This window comes from Spermophilus citellus (assembly GCF_964194105.1).
Source record: "Spermophilus citellus genome assembly, chromosome: 9".
Lineage (NCBI taxonomy): Eukaryota > Metazoa > Chordata > Mammalia > Rodentia > Sciuridae > Spermophilus > Spermophilus citellus.
Genome location: NC_138191.1, coordinates 65921359 through 65946448, shown reverse-complemented (window position 1 = coordinate 65946448; position 25090 = coordinate 65921359). Strand labels below are relative to the sequence as shown.

Sequence of the window (25090 nt, the reverse complement as noted above, 5' to 3'; positions counted from 1 at the left end):
GCAATAAAAGAGAATAAAATCATGGCATTTGAGGGTAAATGGATGGTGTTGAAGAAGATAAGGCTAAGTGAAGTTAGCCAATCCCCAAAAAACAAATGCCAAATTTTTTCTCTGATATAAGGAGGCTGACTCATAGTGGGGTAGGGAGGGGGAGCATGGGAGGAATAGATGAATTCTAGATAGGGAAGAGAGGTGAGAGGGGAAGGGAGGGGACAGGGGATTAGCAAGGATGGTGGAATGTGATGGACATCATTATCCAAAGTACATGTATGAAGACATGAACTGGGTATCAACATACTCTATATACAAACAGAGATATGAAAAATTGTGGAATATACGTGTAATATGAATTGTAATGCAAAAAAAGATTACATAAAAATAATTATATCATCCTCAAAAATTAAAATTCAGAATATTTTATTATATTTATATAACATTACAATATAAAACAACTATATACATTATTTGAAATCATGTATTTGGCTCATAATTGGCCAAGATTTATTACAAATTGTAGCTACAGACATCACAAAAAATGATTCTCGTATCTGTGTGTGTCAGGAAAATGTTCTAAAAACTAATATATTAGTTAAGTGAGAATTATCTAGAAAAAAGGAAAACTAGTAGCTATCATGTCTTCAAGTTTCAATTAGATAATAAATTATGTTTCAAATATCTATTTACAAATCATAACCATTAATATTTTTTTACCTAATCACATTTTAGATTCATAGTGAAAACCTAATGCTGAAAATAAATTCAATGATTTACCCAAACATTGTTACATAAGAAGTTTTAAGAAACTGTAAATAATTCTTAATACTTTCATTCTGATTCTCTGACTTCTCAAGACTATGTTGCATTTCTTTCAAAGATACTTCTTGATGTTGTGCTTTCTAAATAAAAACAAGAGAGAAATACAAGTCACAATAAAAATACCTATATACAAAACTGAATATATTATTTTTAATTTTTAAAAAAAATTCTTATACTTGATGTGTCCATTATTAAATTATCTTAAAAATTAATGATATGGGTTTGTTGTAATGTTCCCAGGATTTGACTAGTTACTAATAAGTAGGTTTACGATCTGATAATTTTTATACCAGTAAAAAAGTATAAAATTCTAAGCCCAGATTTAGAAATAGCTGAAAAACGAGTTTTTTTCCTGTGATTTTCAGGGACAGTTGAGTGATCAGTCAAGTATTTATCTTACATACATACTTTAGCCCCAGCTGGACTATCAACACCTCTCTCATTGGTAACTGTCCCCAGATTCTTCTGCAGTGCCTTGTTCACCCTATAGGCCTTTCTTATTTTCTACCCAAGTACTCTGGTGGGGGTGGTGGTGAACGCACAAGTTCCAGGATGGGCTCAGCTGCTTAACCCATTGTAACCCTCCTGAAGCCAGAAATGCCTCTAAGTCTTATGTATGTCCTAAATCCATTGATAATTTTACATTCTACCCTACAAATACAAGTGTGTTGTGTTGCTGTTTTTCTCTCCAAATTGTTGAGTCAAGTTGATGCTTCAAAAAGATTTGCTGCATTTTTTGTGCAGCTCAGTCTATCAGGTTGCACTGTTGTGAAGGACACAGAAGGTCTCTTTAGAGAAATCTTGGAAACTAGATAGTATCTGTAACCTGTTTTATCTAAAGCATTTTTGGTAAACTGATCTAATTAAAGAATTTTTTTAAACAACAAAGTTCATTCTGATGGGATAAAATATGAATTTTTAGGCAGAAAAATGGCAAAAATTAGTATGAAAATATGTTCAATGTAATGTAAATGTGTTTTGATGGTTTTAAATAAAACTCATTTTTTGGGGTGGGGTTGGGGGGTGGATACTGGGTATTGAACTCAGGGACACTTGACTCTAGCCACATTCCCAGCACTATTTTGTATTTTATTTAGAGACAGAATCTCACTGAGTTGTTTGGCGCCTAGCTGTTGCTGAGGCTAGATCTGAACTTTCCATCCTCCTGCCTCAGCCTCCTGATCTGCTGGGATTATAGGTGTGTACCACCATACCAGGCAAAACCTATTTATTAATCTGTTAAACATGGGGCTAAGTGAATGTGCATTACAACAACTAAATCACAGTAGAAATCAACCATATGTGCTTTAATTATTTTAATTTTTGATTTTATACCCGCCACCCACCAGAGTACTTGGGTAGAAAATAAGAAAAGGCACTGCAGAAGACTCTGGGGACACAGTTACCAATGAGAGAGGCTTTCTGGGTGTCTATAGTCCAACGGGGGCTAAAGTATGTATATAAGATAAATACTTAACTGATCACTCAACTGTTTCTGAAAATCACAGAACAAAACTCATTTTTCAGCTTTCTAAATCTGTGCTTAGAATTTTATATTTTTTTACTGGTATAAAATTATCAGATAGTAAACCTACTTATTAGTAGCTTTAGTTAAATACTGGAACATTACAACAAAACCCATCTCACCTTAGCTTTATTTTTTCAGAGGCTTTAATTACATAAAGAATATAAACATATTTTATAATATCAGAAACTTCTATGGTGAGTTTAAAAAAAATTTTTGGAAATAAAGGGAAGGCCTGTGCTAAATTAAAAGTGATAAACATTTTATTCTGATTAAATTGTCATAAAACTTGTGAAAGCAATGAAATTAAACAGTGTATGCCATAATCATTTAATTTTTTAACTTTTTAGGTTTTCTACTTTTTAGACACTTGGAATAAAAAAACAGTTTTCATGAAGTCTCCTGCTTCTGGAAAAATAAAGTTGCATTATTCTCTACGTCATTATCAAGTAGTCAGTTAAGTAATTTAAACATGACTAATGCTGGCTTCAAGAGTATCTTATGCCAACTGAGTATTTCATAAGTATTCAAGGAAAAACATCAGAAGACTAATTAAACACAGCCAACTGGTATTCTCATTTCATGGGTAAGTGGATCAAAGCATTCATTCATATGCAGATTTAACAATACTGAATATTTACTTAACACCAAATTATACATTTCTAAAATATAACATTCATAGACATAATTATTCAAGACAGATATAAAAATCTAACTTACACTCTAAATTGTGTTTATCTTTAAAAAACGAAAAATTCATACCATGAAGAAAATAAGTAAATGATAACTCTAAGTTTCATTAAGAGCACATGCAGGGGGAGGGCCTGATGAGACCTGGGGCAATGCAATACATGCTGCCAGGAAGGCAGGACAAATTCTTTGGCATAATGCTGACATTTACATTTTATGTTTTATATTATTTATTTTTAATACTATCAGTAAACAGCCTTGATACCCCTCAATTTGTACTTTAACAATTTAACTGCATGGTATGAATGTGCTAATTTAGTTTTTACAATATATTAAATCATAATAATACTTACAGTGTTTATTTTGCAAACAAGTTGGTTTTGTTCTTCATTTTTCTTTCTAAGCTCAGTTTCCAGATCTAATATTTTAGTTTGTAAAGCCCTCTCTCTAGAAGACATTTTCTCTACTTCTTCAGAAACCTGTAATTTTTATTAAGAGAGTAAAACAACTAAATGTGCTTTCTTTAAAATGAGATTTAAAGCTGTGACAAGGTTATACTGTACTTTTTTATTCCCAAATAGGTATTGGACAATTAGAAAGTGCTTAAAAACAGTCTATCTTGAAGAAGCACATATAAGTATCTATACTTTTTTTCGTAAGTATTTGAAAAGTTAGCTTGAGACACAAAAGATTTTTTTGTGTACATTTTTACTGCTTTGTAACTAAGGTAGGTGTTTTCTCCAACCACATATTTTTAACAATATAAGAGCAATTTCTATTTTTAATAGTATTTATATGCACCATGGTGTCTACAGCAGCAGTGGAATACATAAAGTTCTCATGAAATGCTGATTATATTTTTGGATGGATAGAATGGAGGGGAATGACACACACACACAGAAACATGCACGTTACACGACTGGCTTTTCATTCATTCACTTAAGTGGCCTGAATTTGAGTTTTCATATTTCTCTCATTGCTTATTTTATCAGAAAGTCTAGCTTAGCTCATCAAAAATTCAGATATATGAAAGGCTTTCTGTAGGAATGTTGAGTCAGAGCCACAAAAATGAGAATGAAAGTCAGGTCCAGTCCAGGAACAAGAAGCTATCTCCTTGGAGTGGGCTATGGAGATAGGGCAGTGATGGCACTTCACAAGTGTACAGAAACTACAGATAGCCCCACATCCACTGCAGTGGGAGAGAAAGGAGAGGGCAGACACGTCTCTAAGGACTTTAAACACTTTTGGGAAGGAATTTGAGAGTACCTATAATTTTCAAGGTTCACTAATGCCGAATCCAAAATAAAGGCACCTCTTATTTTCATAACAAAAGTTGGTGGGGCTGAGAAATTTGTATTACACTTCTGCCATTGGCAGTACATTTTGATATCTAGCTTTTATTCAACAATGTGCTCTCAAAATCAATTTAAATTGGTTTCTCAGAGTTTAAAAAAATAGACTATATATGTGATACTTGGAAGAGTCACATTTCAAGAATATTAGATTTTATCTGACTTTTATGAAATGAACATTAATAGAATTGAGGAAGACCATGGGTAGAAGTAAGTTTGGAGGAAATGATTCAGAATTTGGGTGTAGACCTACTAAGCCTGAGATGTCTACATTCACTGGGATGCCAAGTAAGTAGTAGAATATGTGAGTCTAGATTTCAGTGGGTGGACAGTGCTAGCTGGAGATACACATCTAAGAATCATCAGAATACAGATAATCACTTTTTAGCCTTACTTATGAAGAAATGCATAACCCCATTTTACTGGTTAAGAAAACTGAAGTTCAGAGAAGTGAACAATGTCAGTGTACAATGTGTCAGAACCAGCATTTAAACCTAGTTCCTCTTGGAATCCAAAAATTACCATTGTTCTTTCAAGATTCAAACTATTGTTTAAGTGTGAAAAACTCACTTCTCCTTTTGAGACTTTCTGAATCATTCCCTCTCCTTCCAGACTGAGGTAAGCACTCCTTCCAGTGTTCCCTGAACCTGCCCTGTTACAGTACCTACACATAAGATGGCATCTGAGAGTCAAGTGTTAGTCTCTACAAGTCCTGAGGCTGAAGTGTGCTGAAGCAGAGTATGCTGAGAGCTGAGGTGGGGTTTTTCCACCTTTATCTCTCAAGGACCAGCAGACTGCCTGACACACAGGAAAGCATTAGTTTAGGCGGAATGCTAATCTAACTATAATTTAATCCTTGCATGTATTTATTTATTTATACAACAAATATTTGTCAAAAAGGACTTGAGCTTTACAGCTCACCAGATCCTGACTGGAACAAAATTTTTAATTATTTGCCCATTTAACTTGATTTTATATTTTTAAAAGAGGATGGGGGGCAGAGTTATACCTTCGAAGTACTTCCTATCTCAGCCTGTTACCCCGCCACACAGCCATTTACCTGGTGGAGTAACTCTGGACCAATAATATATGTTTTTCTTAAAAGGAAAAATGGGTAAAGAACAAAAATACAATTGTTCCCTTTACCCTGTCATCAGGAAAAAGACAAGTCTGGCAACAGGAAATACTAACTATTTAAAAAGAGGACTCTTTGGCAAACTAATTAAAATGATTATAAATAAAGGACATCTGTACCTTATGTCTTCCTTCTTCTAAAACAGCTTCCAGTTGCCTGGCCAGTGCTATGGATTCTGCAGATTTCTCTTTAAACATCAGATTGCTGTGCTTAAGGCACTCTTCTTGGTTTGCCAGCTTCTTTTCAAGCTCTTTATTCTCTGCATCCATCTGTTCTAATTTTCTTTATACAGAAAATATATATTTTTTAAATTATAGAGTTCAGGAAAAAAAATGCAACACCAATTTTAAGTCAATTTAATACCTACTGTTTAAGGTTTTCACACTTCAACTGAATTAGATAATTTTCCTCCTCCAGAGAAAGCTTTAGAAGACTGTGATTTTCATCAAACTAGAAGAAAAAAAATTATGCTTTCTTTATAATCAACTACCAAAGAAATCTAAATATTTTATTGTTAAAACAAAAAAACAAGATATATAAAATTATTATTACTTCTATACAGAAAGATACCAAGAAATGTTACATTATGAAAATACAAATTCTTAAATTCCTGATTAGGTTTTTTTTTGTTTGTTTGTTTGTTTGTTTTTTTTTTAGAGAGAGAAGGAGAGAGAGAGAGAATTTTAATATTTATTTATTTTTTTTAGTTATTGGCGGACACAACATCTTTGTTTGTATGTGGTGCTGAGGATCGAACCCGGGCCGCACGCATGACAGGCGAGCGAGCTACCGCTTGAGTCACATCCCCAGCCCCCTGATTAGGTTTAAAACAAACAAACAAAAACAATATGTACATAATAGGGAAAAAAAAAATCAACTGAAAATTTTCTGGTTGATAGCAATTAAAATATGGGAAAATTACACAGTATTTACTTTATTTACTTAATTAATTGTTACTTAGTTTCTCTTATGTTTTATATTTCATTTAACAATGCTGATAATTTATTACCTGTAAATTTGTAACTGTAAGTAAAAACCATACTCTTCTGAGAAGCAAAATAAATCAAATATACACATGCCCAGGCCAAGATAGAATATCTTCCAAGCTGTGGCTCAGTGGTATACAAGCTTGCCTAGCCATGGGTGAGGCCCTGAGTTCCATGCCCAACACCATAAAAATAAATAAATATTAAAAAATATAAAAAAAAATTCTTCCCATTGTTTCAAAGGCTGATTTAAGTAGCTTAAAAAGCTTTGAAAATTTAAAAAAAATTTTTTTTCTCATAATTTCAACTAGTAATTTAGGTTAAATAAATATAATTTAACATTTTCCTAGAAAAATCTCTTCTCAGGAATTTAAGTTCACAAAATATTGTCTGCATGTTTTAATAAACAGGATGCATTTCATTTCAAAATGAAAATATACAGCTGGAAGACACAGAATGAATTCTTCCTATAACTATATTGCAAGGGGAAAAAAAGACTTGCTACCAACCTTGGATGTGCTTCTTTGAAAAAAAATTAATCCATTCAAAAATACTTGAGTGCTTTCATGTGCGAGGCACTGAGCTAGGAAATGGCTGTGTGATTATAAAAAGGACACACTTGATCCCTGTTCTGATTGGTTAAAAAGTATGGAAAAAATAAAAGAATTGAAAATAATGCCAATAAATGTGATGCACAATTCTACTCAAAAGCATGATAATTTAAAGGTAAATTACAATCATTTAAAGGTAAATTACAATAATTCACCTTATCCTGATACCAGAAACATTTACATTAGCACAGCTTTGCTCTTGCCCTCATGTAATTACCATATCCTCCAATATCTAAATATAGATTTGCACTAATAGCCTAAGTTACTGATTTTTAATTACGAATTTGTTACCATAAAGCACTAAAAGTACAGCATATAACATAATATTATGGTATTTCATGAAAACATTTTATCATCAGAGGCAGATGGAAATGAAAAATCAACCCCTGACATGAGTGCCCTCAACTGGTGAATTCACTCCAAGTGTTCCTTTAACACATCTTGCAAAACTCAGAACAAACGCTGGACACCTGGCCCTGAAGCTCCCTAAGGATGTGTGCCTGGTCTGCACATTTCGCCTTGCAGTGCTGCAGGCTCTCCTGAGACTCCTGAAGCCTCCGTTCAGCCGCCGTCAAGGAATCACGGATATGCTCTACCTCCTTCAGATGAGACTCCATCTGGCCTCTCATCTGAGTGCGGCATTAGGAGAAATAAGTGCAAGATCACACATTTAGCATTAATATTCTTATTATTTTAAATGCTAGATAAATGTTATATAATAAGTATTTTAGGTATAATGGTTTTAAACAACAATATTTAAACAAAATAAGTATGAACAAATATTAATTTAGATTCTGCTACATAAGAACATAAAATTAAAGTGGATTGGCCCTTTATTAATTTCCAAAAGTTTTGTTAAGAAAACAAATATGATATTAGCTTGAGAAGAGGGTGTTTAAACTACTTAGGAAAGCATCTGTCATTTTGTGAGTGAAAGCAAAATGACATCTGTCATTTTGTGAATAGATGTTAATATTAGTAAAATTGGTATACTACTTTTCCATTTTCTACCATCAGCCTATCAATTAATTGTCATTTTCAGTCATTCACTCTTATAACTCAGATATTTAACTAAAAGAGAGCAACCCTGGTTCACTCATCGTGGCTCAAATTGGTGGGTTTACTGTATGTTACTTCAAGACAATATGAGCTTCCACTTGACTTATTTGATCATGGTTACAATGAACATATTTCTCTTGATTTCATCTGTATTATATTAACCCCAATCTATATTAAAACCTGCATCCTATAGTTCTTCTCTGAAGCACTTTTGTGGATAGGTGACTCAAAACAATCTTTAAAATGCTCATACTGTTAATTATTAAAAAAAAAAAATAGCCAGATTTGGCATTTAGGGTGCTCATAAGGAGGAGGAAAACCACGAGTACGACTCTTTCCCTGAGAAAGGGAACACCTGTATCCTCTATGTAGCATCTGGCAGCCTTGATTACAAAAGATGAAAACAGAAAGAAAGCACACTCTGTAAAACACATAAGATCCAAGAGAAAACCAGGAAATTTAGTTGAAAAGGAAAAAGAAGATTTAATTTAAAACCAAAATTACTTTTGTGGTTGTAGATCAGTAACTAAAAAAAAAAAGAAAAAAAAAACAGTAGCTGAAAAACACAACTTCTGCCCTTTGTGCCCTTGAACACAGATTTTTAAAATAGACTTCTTACAATGCTGCCTAGTTGAAGAGGAAACATTTTCATTGGAAATATCTCCTGAGAAGGAAACCAAAAGACATAAATGCTGTCTGCTAAAAATAGATGAAAAATAATTTTAAGAAACTGGTAAGTTGAGCATTGGATAGGTTACTATCCATTACCTCTGTTTAACGCAGTGTGCCTGCTCTGGCTTATTTATTCTTCCCAGTGGTGTCTCATTTGATTGAGAAACCCAAATTTGGGAGCAACCCAGAGAGAAAAACCTTATTACACCCAGCTGGAATTGACCACTAACTTCACAACCTCTCCAACCAGGAGTTACCATCCAACAACTTTCACAGCTTCCTTACCAAAACAACATGAAACTCCAAAAAGGGATGCAGTTTCATTTAAAACTTAGAAATATTCACAAAAACATGTTCACTTGCCAACACTGGCCTTCCCCTATTCTGTTGCAATAGGGCAAATAAAAGGAAATGACGATTTTTTAAAAAAGGTATCATTTTTCTTCAAAAAATGCATTTAGCAGAGAGTATTTACTTTGTAATTTTTTTAGACACCAGAAAAAAAAAAATTAAAACCAGAAAAAAAAAAGTGAGATTAGTTTGCATTTTATGGGCTGATAAATCTCAATGGTAATCAGATTTTTAAGTTTAAGTCTGATTCTGTATCAGAAAATAATAAACATCTATGCTATTTCTTAAATCATAAGAAAAAAAGTGATAAAACATTCACATAAACAAACAACATTTCAAGTCTGGAAGAAACATTACTTCCTCAGGAAAAAAAAACTCCTACAGAGACTGAGAACAGACCATTCCTAGGTAAAAACCACAGAAAATGACCAAAATGAAAGAATTTGTATAACATTCACAGAGAAAAAACTATATAAATATTATCTTACAATTCAAATTTTCAAATTACCTCATCTAATTTTTTATTTTTGTTTTTTGTCATTAGATTATTTTCTTGTAGCAAACTTTCACACTTGCTTTTCACCATTTCAGCTGCTTCTTGCAACTTTTGTACCTAAAAATAAAATGCATTATTAGAGTACCATGTGTCATTTAATTATTTGGACTATAGCATGAATAAAAACTAAAAATCTGGACTTTCAAATTAAATAAATCATAATTTTCTTACCAATACCCTCAGTATGTTTATCTATCTAATGTTATTCCTTCTTTAAATATGAAATTGCTCAATGCTCTACTCTAATCCACAATTCTTTTATGGATTTACCTGTCTTCTTCCCTCCATACGTCTAGTCTCTTCATTTGAACTCTGAAAACTACAGAGATTTGAAGGTAAAAGTTACTTTAAGGTATTAGTCTCCAGTCCAAACCAGCTTTCAATCCAATAATTTCTCCTACCAAATGAAAATCTGCTCAAAAAATAGGTGAGCACTTCAGTAATTAAATTCTATGGTAACTCAGTTATAGTATTCTTGCTGAGGGATTAAATCTGAACAACCAAGTGGAAGACCCAGATGACATTCTCAATAACAGATCCACTGTCTTCATAGACTCCATTCTTTCCTCCTGCCTACAATATTCTAACTGGATGTCTCAACTCCGTTTTACCATCTAATCCATCCAGATGCATGGAACTCCTTTCCACTTGCATATACTTTGTCCTACCTTAACCTTTTCCCCTTTGATTCATTATCTTCTTTCTGTTCTTTTTATTATTATTTTTTAAGGTGGTACTGAGGACCAAACCTAGGACCTTGTATATGCTAGGCAAGTGCTCTACCACTGACCTACACCCTCAGTCTGTCATTATTCTTTAACTCAAACTCTTTTTTCCAATAAATTCAAGATCTTTATTGAGCCATGAACAGTGGTACAAACCTGTAATCCCAGCAGCTCAGGAGGCTGAGGCAGGAGTATTGCAATTTCAAAGCTCTACTTGGGAACTTAGTGAGGCCCTACGTAATTTAGCAAGACTCTTGTCTCAAAATAAAAAATAAAAAGGATAGGGATGTGGCTCAGTGCTTAAGTGCCCCTGGATTTAATCTCTAATACCAAAAGAAAAAAAAAAGAGAGAGAACCATCTTTATTGGACCAGTTTGTTATTCATCTTGGAAAAATCTACAAAAGTTTCATTTTTTCCATGAAGCAGAATACTATATTTCCAAAACAAAGCTTTTCTATAAATTACTATTAAATATGTGCTTTATTTCACATACATTGTCATAAGCTCTTTTCAAGGTCTTTCACATGAATAAATCTGAATTATACTTTTATTAGGAAAGATGAAATGTTGGACATTAATGACCCTGAAAGGGCATCATTATTGTAAGTTGATAACATTAAATATATAAGATGAGAAACCAAATATAATCAAGATTAATAAGATTATACATTAAAATTCACATTATTGGGCTGGGTTGTGGCTCAGAGGTAGACGCTTGCCTAGCATGCATGAGGTACTGGGTTCGATCCTCAGCACCACATAAAATAAAGACACTGTGTTCACTCATAACTAAAAAATAAAAAAAAATTCACATTCTGCCTATGAATTAATTTTATATTTACTTTTAGGAATATCCAATATACCCACAGGCAGTGTTTGAATTAGGTATTAGCAAATCATCTATCTATAAAAGTATTTGGGACCTTAAGAAACATTTGGGGTATATAATATGTCACAAAATAATAGCCCCACCTCTTCATTTCTGTTTATTTAGATCACAAATAAAATATAGTGTTCTAAATTGTCTACCAATTTTAACAAATTTGAAACTAGATGCAGTGGTCACCTGAGTTTTATACACTTCAATAAGGGTTTTCTGTTGGTTTTCTAGTTCTTGTAATTCTAAGAGTTCCTCTTCAACAGAAACAACCTTGTCCTCCAAAGCAGCAAGTGTACCCTAGAAGGAATATATAATAGACTTTATAAGCTATTAGAATACATTTATACTCCAGTGTTACAGAATTATTAAAAAATACTTCATTTATCAACAAAATTAATAAAATAATTAGTTTTACTATATAGATTACCATCTAAAATTTAGGAATTTTGAAAAGTTAGTGACAAATATTTGTGAAAAAATTTAATAAGACTTGCATGGGTCACATATTTTTTAAAACTTCTTAAAAATTTATTGACAAAAAGACAGGATAATTTTGACAAGATAGTTCTTTTTAAATTAATGTAACACTTTATAATTTCAAAAGTATAACAGTTGGGGAGGATATGACAAAGTTAATTAAAATTTACATGGAAGATAAATGGGAAATAACAGTACAATTTTTAAAAAGTTGTTCATAGACCTTTATTTCATTTATTTACTTATATGTGGTGCTGAGAATTGAACCCAGTGCCTCACACATGCTAAGCAAGTGCTGTATCATTGAGCCACAACTCCAGCCCACCAGTACAATTTCGACAGGAATACTAAGTGGATAATGTCAATGCTTATTAAATATTAAAATGTGTAAAGAACTAAAATTATTGATATTAATATAAGAATACAGGGCTGGGGATGTGGCTCAAGTGGTAGCGCACTCGCCTGGCATGCGTGCGGCCCGGGTTCGATCCTCAGCACCACATACCAACAAAGATGTTGTGTCCGCCGAGAACTAAAAAAAAAATATTAAAAATTCTCTCTCTCTCTCCTCTCTCACTCTCTCTTTAAAAAAAAAAAAAGAATACAGAGGACAGTGAAAAATATACAAAAACTACACTAAGTATATGATAAATAAAGTTGAATTTTTAAATCAATATGATAACATAGGTCAGTAAATAAATGAGATAAACGATTATTAGGAACAAAACATGTACTTGCCTCAGCCCAACACTAAAGAAGCATCAAGTGAGTTGAAGATTAAGCATATTTTTAAAAACCCAAATTTAAACATTTTCCCCAAGATTCAGGCAAAAATGTATTTGATTTTTAGAATGGTAACAACCCTACTGAGCATAAAATCAAAATAAGTTATAAAGAATTGTAAAGATCTGAGATTTTATTCTCCTTGAAAGCTTACCTACCGTTAGCCTATCACAGTTTCATGGATGCTAGCAGAAGACACAAGACTCCTAATCACAGAGAGAGGACTTTATTATTCACAGCAATAAAAGTGGCAAGACTGTCAGCATTTTTATCAGTTTATTGAGCCCCGGATCCCACAGGGCAAAACAAAGATGGCGAGATAACAACTGCATATGCTGTGGAATGTATTAGTGGACAACAAACCTGAGTTTGGAAAACCCAAATATCATAGTAGGCAGTAAGTATGCCTGCTCTTTGTTCCAAAGAGAAGCACTGTGATCTTTTAAGGATGTGAATTACACAATTATCTTTGAAAACATGAGAGTGGAAGGAGATGGGATTAGAGAGGTGAAAGCCAGATAGTGATATCATGTAGTTACTTGCTCTATAAACCGAGATACCATTAGGGGGAGTGTCTGAGCACAACAGTGGCATGGTTAACAACTGCTACATTGAATGCTGCCTGCAGAGCCCAGGGCAGAAGCAGGGAGAATGGTCAGGATGTCATGGTAATGATGATAATGGTGGCTTGACTCAAGGTAAAGACACTGGTGCTAGTGAGAAGTGACCAAATACTGGATATATCTGAAGATTTGCTGATAGACTGGAAGTATGGTATGAGAGAAAATATGAGATAAAGAAAGAAAGGATTGAGATAAGGAAAACCACAGAATGAATGATATGGGGAAATAGCAAAGATTTTCATTTTGGACATGATAACTTTGAGACATCTATTAAATATCCAAATGGAAATGACAAATAGGCAACAGAATTTATGTGTGGAATTCCAAGGCAAGTTCTAGGCTAGAGGTATAAATTGGAGAACCCCCAGCATTTGGATGGTATTTAAGGTTACAAGACTGACATTACCTAATAACTACTAAATGAGAATAACAAATTTGGAGAGATTCATTTTAAAATTAGTACTTTTAATTGCCTACAACTGGAAAAAGTATAGGGATTCTTTTGCCAATTGTAGATATATTTATGATGCAATTTGGAAATATATAACCAGAGTGGTCTTCTATTTTGACCATATAATTTCATTTCTCAAAATTTATTCTAAGAAAACAGGTCTGCAAAAAAGCCAAAGAAACTACATTTTTATTTATAATAGTGAAAAATTGTATTACCAAAAGTAATATATATATAAACAATATACAAAATGATATACGCCAAAATATTAATAACTTCAGTTGTTTTTCACTTGTGAAATCACAAGTGTTTTTAATTTTTTTCCTTTTGTGCCATTCTATTTTTCCAACTATACATAATGAACAAATAAAACTTTATAACCCCTGCAAATAAACTTTGGTTGTTTTTAACAGAGGAGATTGGTAGACCATCGCAGAAATATCAGTAAGCTTCTTGTTTAAAATTTTAAAATCTAAAACTATTCTCAAGTAATTAAGAATAACAATTAAACATCTTATAGATATAATTAAGAATAACAATTAAACAAATAAAACTAAACATCTAGGCAATTTTCTATTATATGTCAAACATTCCTAGACATTCTCTCTAAACAAAAATCTCAAGAATAATGCATTATAAATACATGTTTCTGAATTATTAACAGAATATGCCTAAATAAACTTGAACTCAATAACTACTAATTTAAAATTAATTTCATTATCATGTGATTAAAACAGATTTATAATTAACAAAATTTCCTCCTAGTCCTTTCCCTTGGAAGGATATAATAAACAATAATAAGGATAAAGCAACTTAAGCACATTCAACAAATATTGATTGAGCACTGAGGCTATGCTACACCTTCCTTGAGCACCTGTGCACACAAAAATGGTAGTTTATAAGGACAGATTCATCCTCACTAGGAAGACTTCAGAAGGAAGTGGCATTTGATCTAAGCTTTAAAGGAAAGGGTCATGTATCTAAATAAGTTAAAAGTCAAGTCATATAAGGACTTTCAGAGGTAATTCTTTTTTTTTTTTTCCTGTCCATCCTGTTGCTTGAAACTTGTCTACAAGTTGGAGTTGGTTGGAGTTCTAGAAGCCATTTGAATTATGAAGATAAAAGTCACAGTCTAGGGATGGCAAACAGAGTTAAAAAGAAGTTAAGATCTCCAATGACATATCAACTCTGAACTGTCAAGTATGGACTTCTTTACTTAACAAACATATACTCCTACTTTATTTAAACCACTTTATTTGGTTTTCTGTTAGAGACAGTGAAGTTGAATCTTAGCAAATATAAGACTTGCTGAAATACAAAAGATTCTTTCCTAGAGATGTTCATGTATTTTGTTTACTGAAGTTTCCATTATATTCTAGCAAAGTTCATGTAATTTAGAAGATGAGAGAAATCGAGTTTGTAATTATAAAATATCAGCAAAGTTGTGTGCACTATTTTCTTCCTTCCTTCATCCAAATTCTAATCCCTACTATTCCACTAAACTAGCTGTGTGATCTTACTGGGTAAAGATTATTAATGTGCTTTATCAGAGAGTACACCCTAGATTAAATAGAATTAAAGAGTCTTCTTTTAGAGACCACATTTGTTTATTTCCCTTCCTTCCCAAGAAAAAGCTAATATAGAAATAATAATGTTTACAAATCCACTTAAAAAGAATGAACCATGAGCCATGAAATAAAAAAAAGATTTTTGACACTTCTGGAAAGCTGTTGACAGGTTAATGAAGCAGGAAAGAATACAGCTAAGGAGGAAGCTCATGTACCTGTATAATCTAGAGAGGCACAGTGCTGAGGGCAAGAGTGGAATGTGTGTTCAAAGGATTAATTCAAAGTCTGGGAAGAGAATGATAACCACTACTACCACTAATACCCCTCTGCCATACTCAAGGAGGAATGCCTACAACCAGGCCTTTACCTCCGAAAAAATAAAAACAATGAAGGTTCTTCTCTAAAGAAACTGAGTTACCTTTCTGGGGAGAACCAGAACAGAAGAATGGTGTTGGTGACCCAGAGTAAAGATGCCTATGGTTATAACATTATTTTAGGGCTACCAGGGAGAAAGTAAAGTAATATCTGTCAAGGAACAAAGACTAACCACATATTCAGATTGGCTTTTTAATTGTCTATTTTCTCATTAGTTTTTCTATCATCTCATTTATAAATTCTTAAGTGCCACCAGATATTTGAATAAAGAGAGCAATATGAAAAAAAAACCCAATTAAAAAAGTTTCATTTCTTTTTTTTTTAAGTTTCATTTCTTATCTCAATAATTTTTTAGTTAAAAAGAAAAACACATGATCCAGAAGAAAAAATAAATTGGGAAAGTGAAAAAACTATTCTCATAAGTATTTTCAGATATTTGATGATAGGTACACTCAAAGAACACTAAAAATTTAGACATTCTTGAGCGATGGTACTCACCTACAGTCCTAGATACTAGAAGCTGAGGCACAAAGCATGTTGCCAAAGCCTGAGCAACACGAAAAGACTACCCCATTTGGGAAAAAAAGAAAACTTGGAAATTCAAATTTTGTAAGAAAGATAAAAATCAAGGAAATCTCCTAAAATATTAAACAAAAAACAGAGATTGTAGAAACAGTACTGATCCAGTAGGAACAACAAATCATCGATACTATCAGCAGTACATCTAGTAATAGAGACTCAAAAAGATGGAAAGGGGCAAGGGTATTACCAATCAAATAATACAAGAATTTTCCAAAGCAAAAGGATGTTAATCTTTGTATGTACAAGATCAATAAAGTACTTGGCAATGTGGACAAGAAGACAACATACCTAGAATATGTGTTTGAAATTCCAAAACATCAAGGATAAAGGGAATTTTTTTTAAAACTTCAATTAAAAATGTCACTACCAAGGAAAGAATCAGACTGTCAACAGATTTTCTCCACCAGAAACTCTAGAAGATAAAAAAGCAAAGCCATCAAAGCTTTGAGTAAAAATTCATCTCCCTTTAGGATTCTATAGCTGAAATTATTGACCAAAATGAGGACAGAATAAAGGCATTTTTTAGACATGTAAAAACTTTATGTTTACTTCCCTTTTCTTAAAGGAAAGTTTTAAAAAGATATATTTCTGAAAAAAAAAATGAGGAATAACAAGAAAGACAACATCAGATCCAGGAAACAGCAGAACCATAATAGCAGCCAAAGTCCAGCATAGCTTCTGGGCAGCAGGCCTGGAGACCAACCCATGAGCATCAAAACAGGAAGACAGAGGGTCTCAAGTAGAAGAGTCCAGGGTAAACAGGTTCTTCAGAGAACAGAAACATGATGAGAGTTTCAGGAAAAAACAAGGCTATGATAAGGGCAAAGAGCACAACAAGCAGACATTTGGAAATTCCAGGAAAAATTAAAAAGCTGGAAAAGAAAAAAACTGTAAAGATTATTTGACAGTGTAATTAAAGAACAATTATGTATTCATTGTTGTCTGTGTTTAGAATTAATCCATAAAAAGAGAACTTAGGAATACAGGACAAATTGTCAAGATTAACAGTACTAGCAACATAAAAAGAAACTGGGAGGTGAAAAGAGAAAAAAGATGAAGGGAAAAGTAGACATCAGTACCCTTACTAAACAGGAAGTCAATGCATATAATCTGTTTTGTGTTTCACATCTGTCCAATGAAGCCCCCCCCCCCCCCCCAGCCCCACTGGAAAGCAGAGGAATGATGCCAGTGTGACAAAAGAAGTCACTTTTGTTCTACTGCATTTTTTCCAGCTTATAATAGTCTGCAACATCAAAAAAACATGAGCTGAATATAAAATGCACAAACGCAATTAAACATGCACACATACCTAGAGATGCACTGTACATAAAGCCAATATGCCCCAGGTTCTTCCTCTTCCTTCTGTGGTTATAAACCCTGTCCTGGAAGTGGTTATTGCATTTTGCCCTTATGTTAAGAATTTTGTGTCCCTAACAATCTTTTTTTTAAACAATCTTTTTAAAAACTTCTTCTATCAACCCATCTTTATTAAAAAAAATAATAATAATAAAGTAAAATAAGTCAATCCCCCCAAACTAAAGGTCAAATGTTCTCTCTGATACATGGATGCTAACACACAAAACAGGGGTAGGAGAACAGAAGTTCTGTGGATTAGATAAAGGGGAATGACAGTAAGGGAGTGGGGATAGGAATAGGAAAAGCAGTGGAATGAATGTAACCTGACTTTCCTAAGTAAGTATTTACTAAGTGTTTTTATATGAGGAATTTAACATGTCTTTTTAAGTTGTCTGAGTATTTAGTCATTTTTGTTAGTGCCCTACTAATTAGAAAGTGACTAAATAATATAATATAATATATAATATATATAATATAATATATATAATAATAATATAATATAAGTGACTAAATTTGATAAAACAAAATACTTATGGTGTATGGTTTAGAGATATACAGATAACCACCAGAAGAGCCTGAAATTGTTAACTGTTTAGAGATTTAAAACTAGCTTCTCGAAGAACTGCATATTAAAACCACTGATATCATTTTTATCTCTCAAATTAGTGAAAGTTATAAACAACAGATTTTATTTCTAGTGCTGATAAAGTATAGAGAATTAATAACATTGTTAGTGACCTAATTTTTTGAGAAAAAAATGTGGCAAAGCTATCTTTACAAATGTTTATATCCCTTGACCCAGTAATCCCACATGTGGGAATCTAAGCTAAAGAAAATACAACAAGAACAAAACCTTTATATATATATATATATATAAAAATCAGAGCATTGTTTGTAAAAGTTAAAAAATTGAGAATAATGAAATGTGATTTAGGGGAATACATATCACAAAGGGAATATATATCACAAAGCAATTACAAAGGATGCTTAGTGTTAAGTTTATACTTATTACTCTTCTGTAATATATTTTCCATTTTAAATTGAACAAAGCAAGACATATTTAGTGACAACTATGGAATAAAAACAAATTTTACAAAATGTGATTATCCAGGATATATGGAATCAATAGTTATTTTGTTCCTTTTCCTTCTGTATTTCAATAGTTTCTAAGTTTGCTATAATGAATATGCATTCTTCCCTCAGAAGATAATACTAAATAATGAAGAGTAGAGCTATGCACTAAATAACTGAATTTCTTTTATAAAGAAAATAAGAAATCCATATTACCTAAAACCTATGAACAATTTTCTGAGAGAAAAATTCTGTTTAGAGAATTTACTAATTCTGAATGTCACTGCTATTAAAAAAAAAAGTTAAGTACTTATGTGAGTTATAACTCTTGATTTTAAAAAATCTTTCTTTACCAAATGTAGCCAAAATAATATTACTAAATAAGCTAAAGGTGAAAAAATGCAGAACCTTGCTACTTCCTGTCACATGTATCAATTAGATTCCTAACACTTCCTCCATTCATTCCCAAAGGACCACAGGAAACAGCACTGTCAAGTTCAAGTCCTCCTTCAAATAAATTAAATCTCTCTACTTGGAACAAAATGGGCTTGAGCTTTATGAGCCTGACCTTGACCACTGACTTAAAGGAGACTGAAAATCAAGGTGAGGAAAGATCAATATTATAAACCAACATAGGGAAAGGATCTTTCTGGCTTGGGTACAGCGACCTTTCTGTCATACACAGAAGTAACCTTTAATTACTGTATACTACAGTACCTAAAAGATAGATTGGCCCTAGGAAAATATGCCAAAATCTACAATGGATTAAATTCTCTCTCCAGTACATGATGTTTTAGAGATATGAAGAAAGAAAATTTAGAAAGAATAAAAGATATTTGATTTGTATGCAAATCCCTTCTGAGAAATAATCTTTTTAAATAACAATTATGAAACTTAAAGCATGAAATACCATCATTTTATTAAAGCAATTTTCTTTGGTGATAATTTTTAAATTTTCTATATATTTTCTCATAAAAATTCATAAAATCAGTCAATTGCATTTTTATGTAATGTTTACATAATTCTAAACAGCCAATCATATATTTTTTTCCAAGAAAAAGAAATGAATACATTTATAATGAAAAAAATCACTTAGCTCTTTAAAAATATAATTTTGGCAGGCACCATGGCACAAACCTGTAATTCCAGTGACTTGAGAGGCTGAGGCAGGAGGAACAAGTTCCAGCAAGACCTGCTCTCAAAATAAAAATAAAAAGAGCTGGTGGTAGAGTGCCCCTGGTTTCAATCCCTAGTACCACACACACAAAAAAAACGGTCTTAGTACTACTTCTCTTTTAACATTAAAAATCTTTTCCTCTCCAAGTACCACATAAATTATAATATACATCTTAATACACAAAATAAATCTATATTGCTATATCTATTAGGTAATCTTAAATGCTATAATAAAATTACACTGTTATAAACACAGAAAAACAAGTCTCTCTAGAATGTACTTGTGTTGGATATTATGCTAATATACTGTTATTTATCCTATACACACAAACTTTATTTCATTGTTCAAAATGATTATTTTCTGTCCTCCAAAAGTAGTATTATGAAATTGAAATTCATAGTGCCAGCATCTGGTTACATGTATCTCTTGGTGACTGAGAACTCAACTTCTTATTTCTCAGGAAAGTATAAAAATGTCTTCCCCTTCTCTTCTCTGGTACAAATACAAACCAATCACCCCTTGGATTTGACTCAGTTGGAAAATTCTTTCTGATTATAAAGCAGCCAAGAACATACTTTCTGGTTTCAAACAGACCAGGCTTGAGATTATATTCTAATATAACCATGACACTTAGCAATAGTCTTACACATTAACGTAATTTTGGATGATTCACTTTATTGCTAAAACTAGAGAGTAAATAAATCTTCCTAAAGCTGAGGCAAAGAGATAGTTATTCAACTTCATAAGCTTCATTTTACACTGCTGAATACAATTTAAACATGTATCTGTGTATGTAACTATAAACAATTATATATAGATACATATACAAATGTGTGTGGATATATGCATATGCGCGCGCGCGCACGCACACACACACACACACACACACACGACAGATTTAGCAGTTTTCTACTGTAATACTCTAAGAGCCAGAGAAACAAACACGCAGAATCTTCAAGTTACTTCTACTAAGTGAAATTGTCATTACATAATACACAACAGACAGACACACAATTAGTACCTTCAATTCCTTGTTTTCAAGACTCAGAGTTTCACTTTCATGTTCCATTGAGTGAAGTTTTCTAAGAATATCTTCACATGAATTTTTTCCATGGACTTCCATCTTCTTCAGGTCTTCCAAAAGATTAGTGATTTGCCTTTATAAAATCAATAATATATTTTATAAAAGTTATAAAAGTTTTCATTCAAGTAACATATCTTAAGTGTGTTTCTGAAATATATATAAATATACGTCCATATATATTTATATACACATGTATATGCACACACACTGACACACAGGATGCACTGTTTCAAACAGGAAATACACAAAAAAGTTAACAGAACTCAGCAAGGGAAGAAATCTGGAAGGTTACTAGGTTACCAGAGTTACTTTGAATAGAATCAACTATCCATTGATAATGCCAATAAAAAATTATACAACAATCTCTCTGCTAGTCAATAAAATGTGTAAACTATCATTCACAGTTATATATGTCTGTTTCTCTCATTCGTATGTACATAAGCACATACTCTTTTAGGGATAAGTTGAAAGAAAGGATCAAGAAAGACAATGACAACCCATCTTCAGAAGCAAATTATATGTGTTAGTTTTCAATGATAAAAATGAACAGAACACATAGAAAACAAAAATAGTAAAAAAAAATTTAAGGGTTTGTTATTGTTAGTTTATCAGTAGTAAATTTCAAAGCATAAAATGTATGACTGTTTAGTCATTGATTCTCTGTTATGCATTTAAGTTACTTTAATTAAGGAATAATTTTAGGATTTTCAGAGCATTTGTGTGTTATAAAGTATGTTATATATTTTTACACATTCTTATTTGAAAAATACTTCCATTTAAGAAAAATAGCATTAATATTTACTAAAAATAACATCACATACTTAAATATGAAGTACTAATTAATATGAAGTTAATAAATATGAAGTTCAAAATTATAAAACTGGGACACCAATGCACTTTTTATAATGAGTGATCTTTTTTTTATTATACAGTAAGAAAACTACAGAATTATAACAAAAATAAATCATGTTGCTAACACCTTTACTAAATGAAATACAGAAACATCAAAGAATCAACAATTCAAAAAGAAAGTAATTAAAAATGCTTCATACTAAACAGTAAAAAGATTCTAAATTCTTTTCTTACTTTTTCATTGTTTCGATCTGAACTTCCAATTCAGTTTTTTCTATTACAATTTTCTCATAATGATTTTTCCAGGCATTAGAAGCTGAAACCGTTTCAGACAACTTGGCTTCCTAAAAAATACATAAAATACTCATCTCGTATTTTAAAAGATTTTGTTAAGAGTCCTATACATATCTTCCAATAAAAGTGTGAAACAATCTTCCAATAAAGTGTGAAACTTTTATTGTAGAAGATTTTAGTGTATAATTTTGAATACAGGAAAATTTTAAACTTTAAAAAAGTATCTATATTACTATCTTTTATTATCATTTTAAAGGATGTTAATGCAACTATTTTTAAACATTAATTTGTAATTACAAAGGTAATTTCCTTTCTACTTATTACACTTTTCATTTTGCATTCCATATGCATAAGATGCAAACAACTAAATAAGCATCTAGATGGTGTACATAGAAACTATTCTCAATTCTACAACTCCATAGCATTTAGTAATACAGCTTATTTATCTTTGTTATAATAATGTCACACTGTTTTTAGACATCATCCCTGTTGGTCATGTTTTAAACCAGTGTTCTGCTACTGTCAGCAAAGAGATGCAAGTGGCAGTAGTGGCTAATCCATTTTGAATATGAGCTTCATGAGGTAGGGATTTTTGTCTGTTTTGTTCATTGTGGTAGGCCTATGATTTTGAGAGTGCCTGGAACAAAGCAAACACTAAATAAATAACTGTTGAACAGCTCTCTACTAATTCACCCAAAGAGCTATAGCCACTCTACCCTTGTCTACATTCTACAGAAAAACAAACTCACTAGAGTACAAGTGTCAGTAATTATAAATCAGAAGACCCAGAAACAATGATGCCAACAGTTAAAATGTATGGATGCTTCCTTCTATTCTTTCCTCATTCATCCATTCACTGAAAAAGCATTCTGAACATCTATTATGTGCAAGGTATTGTTTATCCATATTTTTCATGGTAATATTTCTGGTATGTGGAAAAAACAGTATTCTATTTTCATATTTTGTGTAAAATGAAATTGAACATAAGTATAAGTTAGGTATAATATACATTATAAAGCGTGATTCCATGTAATATTATAAATTAGATATTTAAAATTTTAATTATAAAAAAGAAATTTATATATTACATATATAATTGTGACCTATAACTTGTGTGTGGTATGATACTTAATTAGTGTGACATTCCTAGAATGCAGAAACCAGTTAATGATGAAGTTATCTTTTTAGAGAACTTTTTGAGGTGGCCTACCTTTTTTCTTTGCTTTAAAGAAATGGCACATATCTCAACCACTAGAAACAAGTTAAGTCCTGTATAATTTTCAAAAAAGGAAATGGGTAATTCTTCTGTATGCAGAATTACAAGACTTTTAATATTCTAGTCTCTAAGTACTAAAAGTAGGATCAGTTCTTCCCAGCACTTTCAAAATCCTCCTTTCTTCTTTCATCTGCTCTTATAAACATGCAGACACACAGCAAAAGCCCTTCCACTCCTCCTTCTACTGCATTGAAATTGCTTCTAAACTGGGTAACTAGTGACTTTCTATCAACCATAGACCACAAGCCCTTCCAAATCGTCACTCTCCTTGATTTCTCTGTGCTGCCTGGTAAATTTTAGGCACTCTATGAATGTGTGATGACATCTTATTAAATGATTATTTAGTTCCTGTTGCTAAACTCTTCATGTTTTGGTCTTAAAGGGATACATTTTAAATAACGGTATTCTCAGGTCACTGTGATAAACAAGCTCATACTATCTGGGACTTATATTCTAGTAGAGGAAAACAGAAAAAAGAAAGATGAGGTGGGAGAAGAGGAGACAACCACAAAAAAATGAGATGGCAATAAATGCAATGAAAAAAAAACATTACGTAATATGAGTAATTATTGTAGGATAACTTATAATAGTCAGGAAAGGTATCTCTGAAGATATAGTAACCTGAATGATTAAAACAAGAACCAAATATAATGAGCTGGCAAAGAACATTAAAGCCTGAGGAAGCAGCAAACAAACAAACTCCACCAACGCCGTGCATTAGAGGAAAAGAAAGGAGGACAGTTAGGCAAAATGTAGTTTGGACATACACTGTATGCTGACCTGTTTTCTCATGTATCCCTCCCTATCATGTAAGATAAACGGTATCATTATACAGATAGAGGAAATTGAAACTTGGAGAAGTTAATTTCCTTATCTAATGTTACGGAGTTCACAAGTGGAGGAGCATTTCTACACTAAGACATGAGGCTATTTCAATAGGAAAACCTCAAGAATGTTAACGACTCAATTAGTTTTTGCCACTTAAGAATACCTTCAAGCAATCAACTAGATCTACAGCCTTCTAGACTTTAAACCTTGTTTCCAATCTTTCTATCTAGATAAATTCCAATGAATATAGTTTAAACATTAGACTTTAAAATGTTAACAAGAACTTATAAGATATTGTTAATGTGAAGAAGTTTTATATAGGTCTGTTTTCATTTCTAAAAGCCTCTAATAATTCTAACATAAGTTCTTCAGAGGTGGGATACTAGTGGTGCATTAATAAGAAAAAAATATTTAATTAATTGATAATTGAATGAATGTAACAATTTGTCAAAAACAACAAAGTGTTAAAGCCACTTTTCTACTCTGTACTATACACAAAGATATCTTTCACATGGTGTGTTTACGTCAGCATATGGTTTTAAATGCATTACAGAGATGAAATGAAGTAAATTACTGAATAAAATCATATGGTCTAATAACATAAATCAGCACTTCCCCAAACTGATATTTCTCAGAACCAGTTCCAAGAGTTTCTTTGTGGCAAAAGAAGAGTTCTGTGGTTATATAAGTTTGGGAAACTCTTAGTTCAATAACCACAGTACACTGTGTTTCTGAACGCCTTCTCAAGGCCTTTAATACAGTAATGTTCACTGTAACTTTCCAAAGGGAAACATGTGTGAAGCCTTACCCTTAGTGGGCCACAGAAGCTTTATGTGCATGTGTGTATGATACACTTAACAATTCCTGTAAGTAAAGTCGCAAAAGAAATGCTGATATTATCCAATAGGCAAATTTGGATATTTTATGTAATCTT

General features: G+C 32.2%; 1 protein-coding gene across 2 annotated transcripts in view; it reads right to left on the bottom strand.

Moving 5' to 3' along the window:
* Nucleotides 1–522: 522 nt before the first annotated feature.
* ODF2L (outer dense fiber of sperm tails 2 like) overlaps nucleotides 523–25090 on the bottom strand; it is a 37522-nt gene continuing 12954 nt past the window's right edge. For both annotated transcript variants that reach the window (XM_081308618.1, XM_081308619.1), the window contains exons 9-17: nucleotides 21993–22102; nucleotides 20844–20979; nucleotides 11546–11656; nucleotides 9706–9810; nucleotides 7586–7744; nucleotides 5886–5968; nucleotides 5638–5800; nucleotides 3385–3510; nucleotides 523–896 (exon numbers count right to left, since the gene is read on the bottom strand). In XM_081308618.1, coding sequence (XP_081164744.1) covers nucleotides 768–896; nucleotides 3385–3510; nucleotides 5638–5800; nucleotides 5886–5968; nucleotides 7586–7744; nucleotides 9706–9810; nucleotides 11546–11656; nucleotides 20844–20979; nucleotides 21993–22102 — 1122 coding nt within the window. In that variant the 3' untranslated portion in view covers nucleotides 523–767. The remainder of the gene's footprint in view (nucleotides 897–3384; nucleotides 3511–5637; nucleotides 5801–5885; nucleotides 5969–7585; nucleotides 7745–9705; nucleotides 9811–11545; nucleotides 11657–20843; nucleotides 20980–21992; nucleotides 22103–25090) is intronic.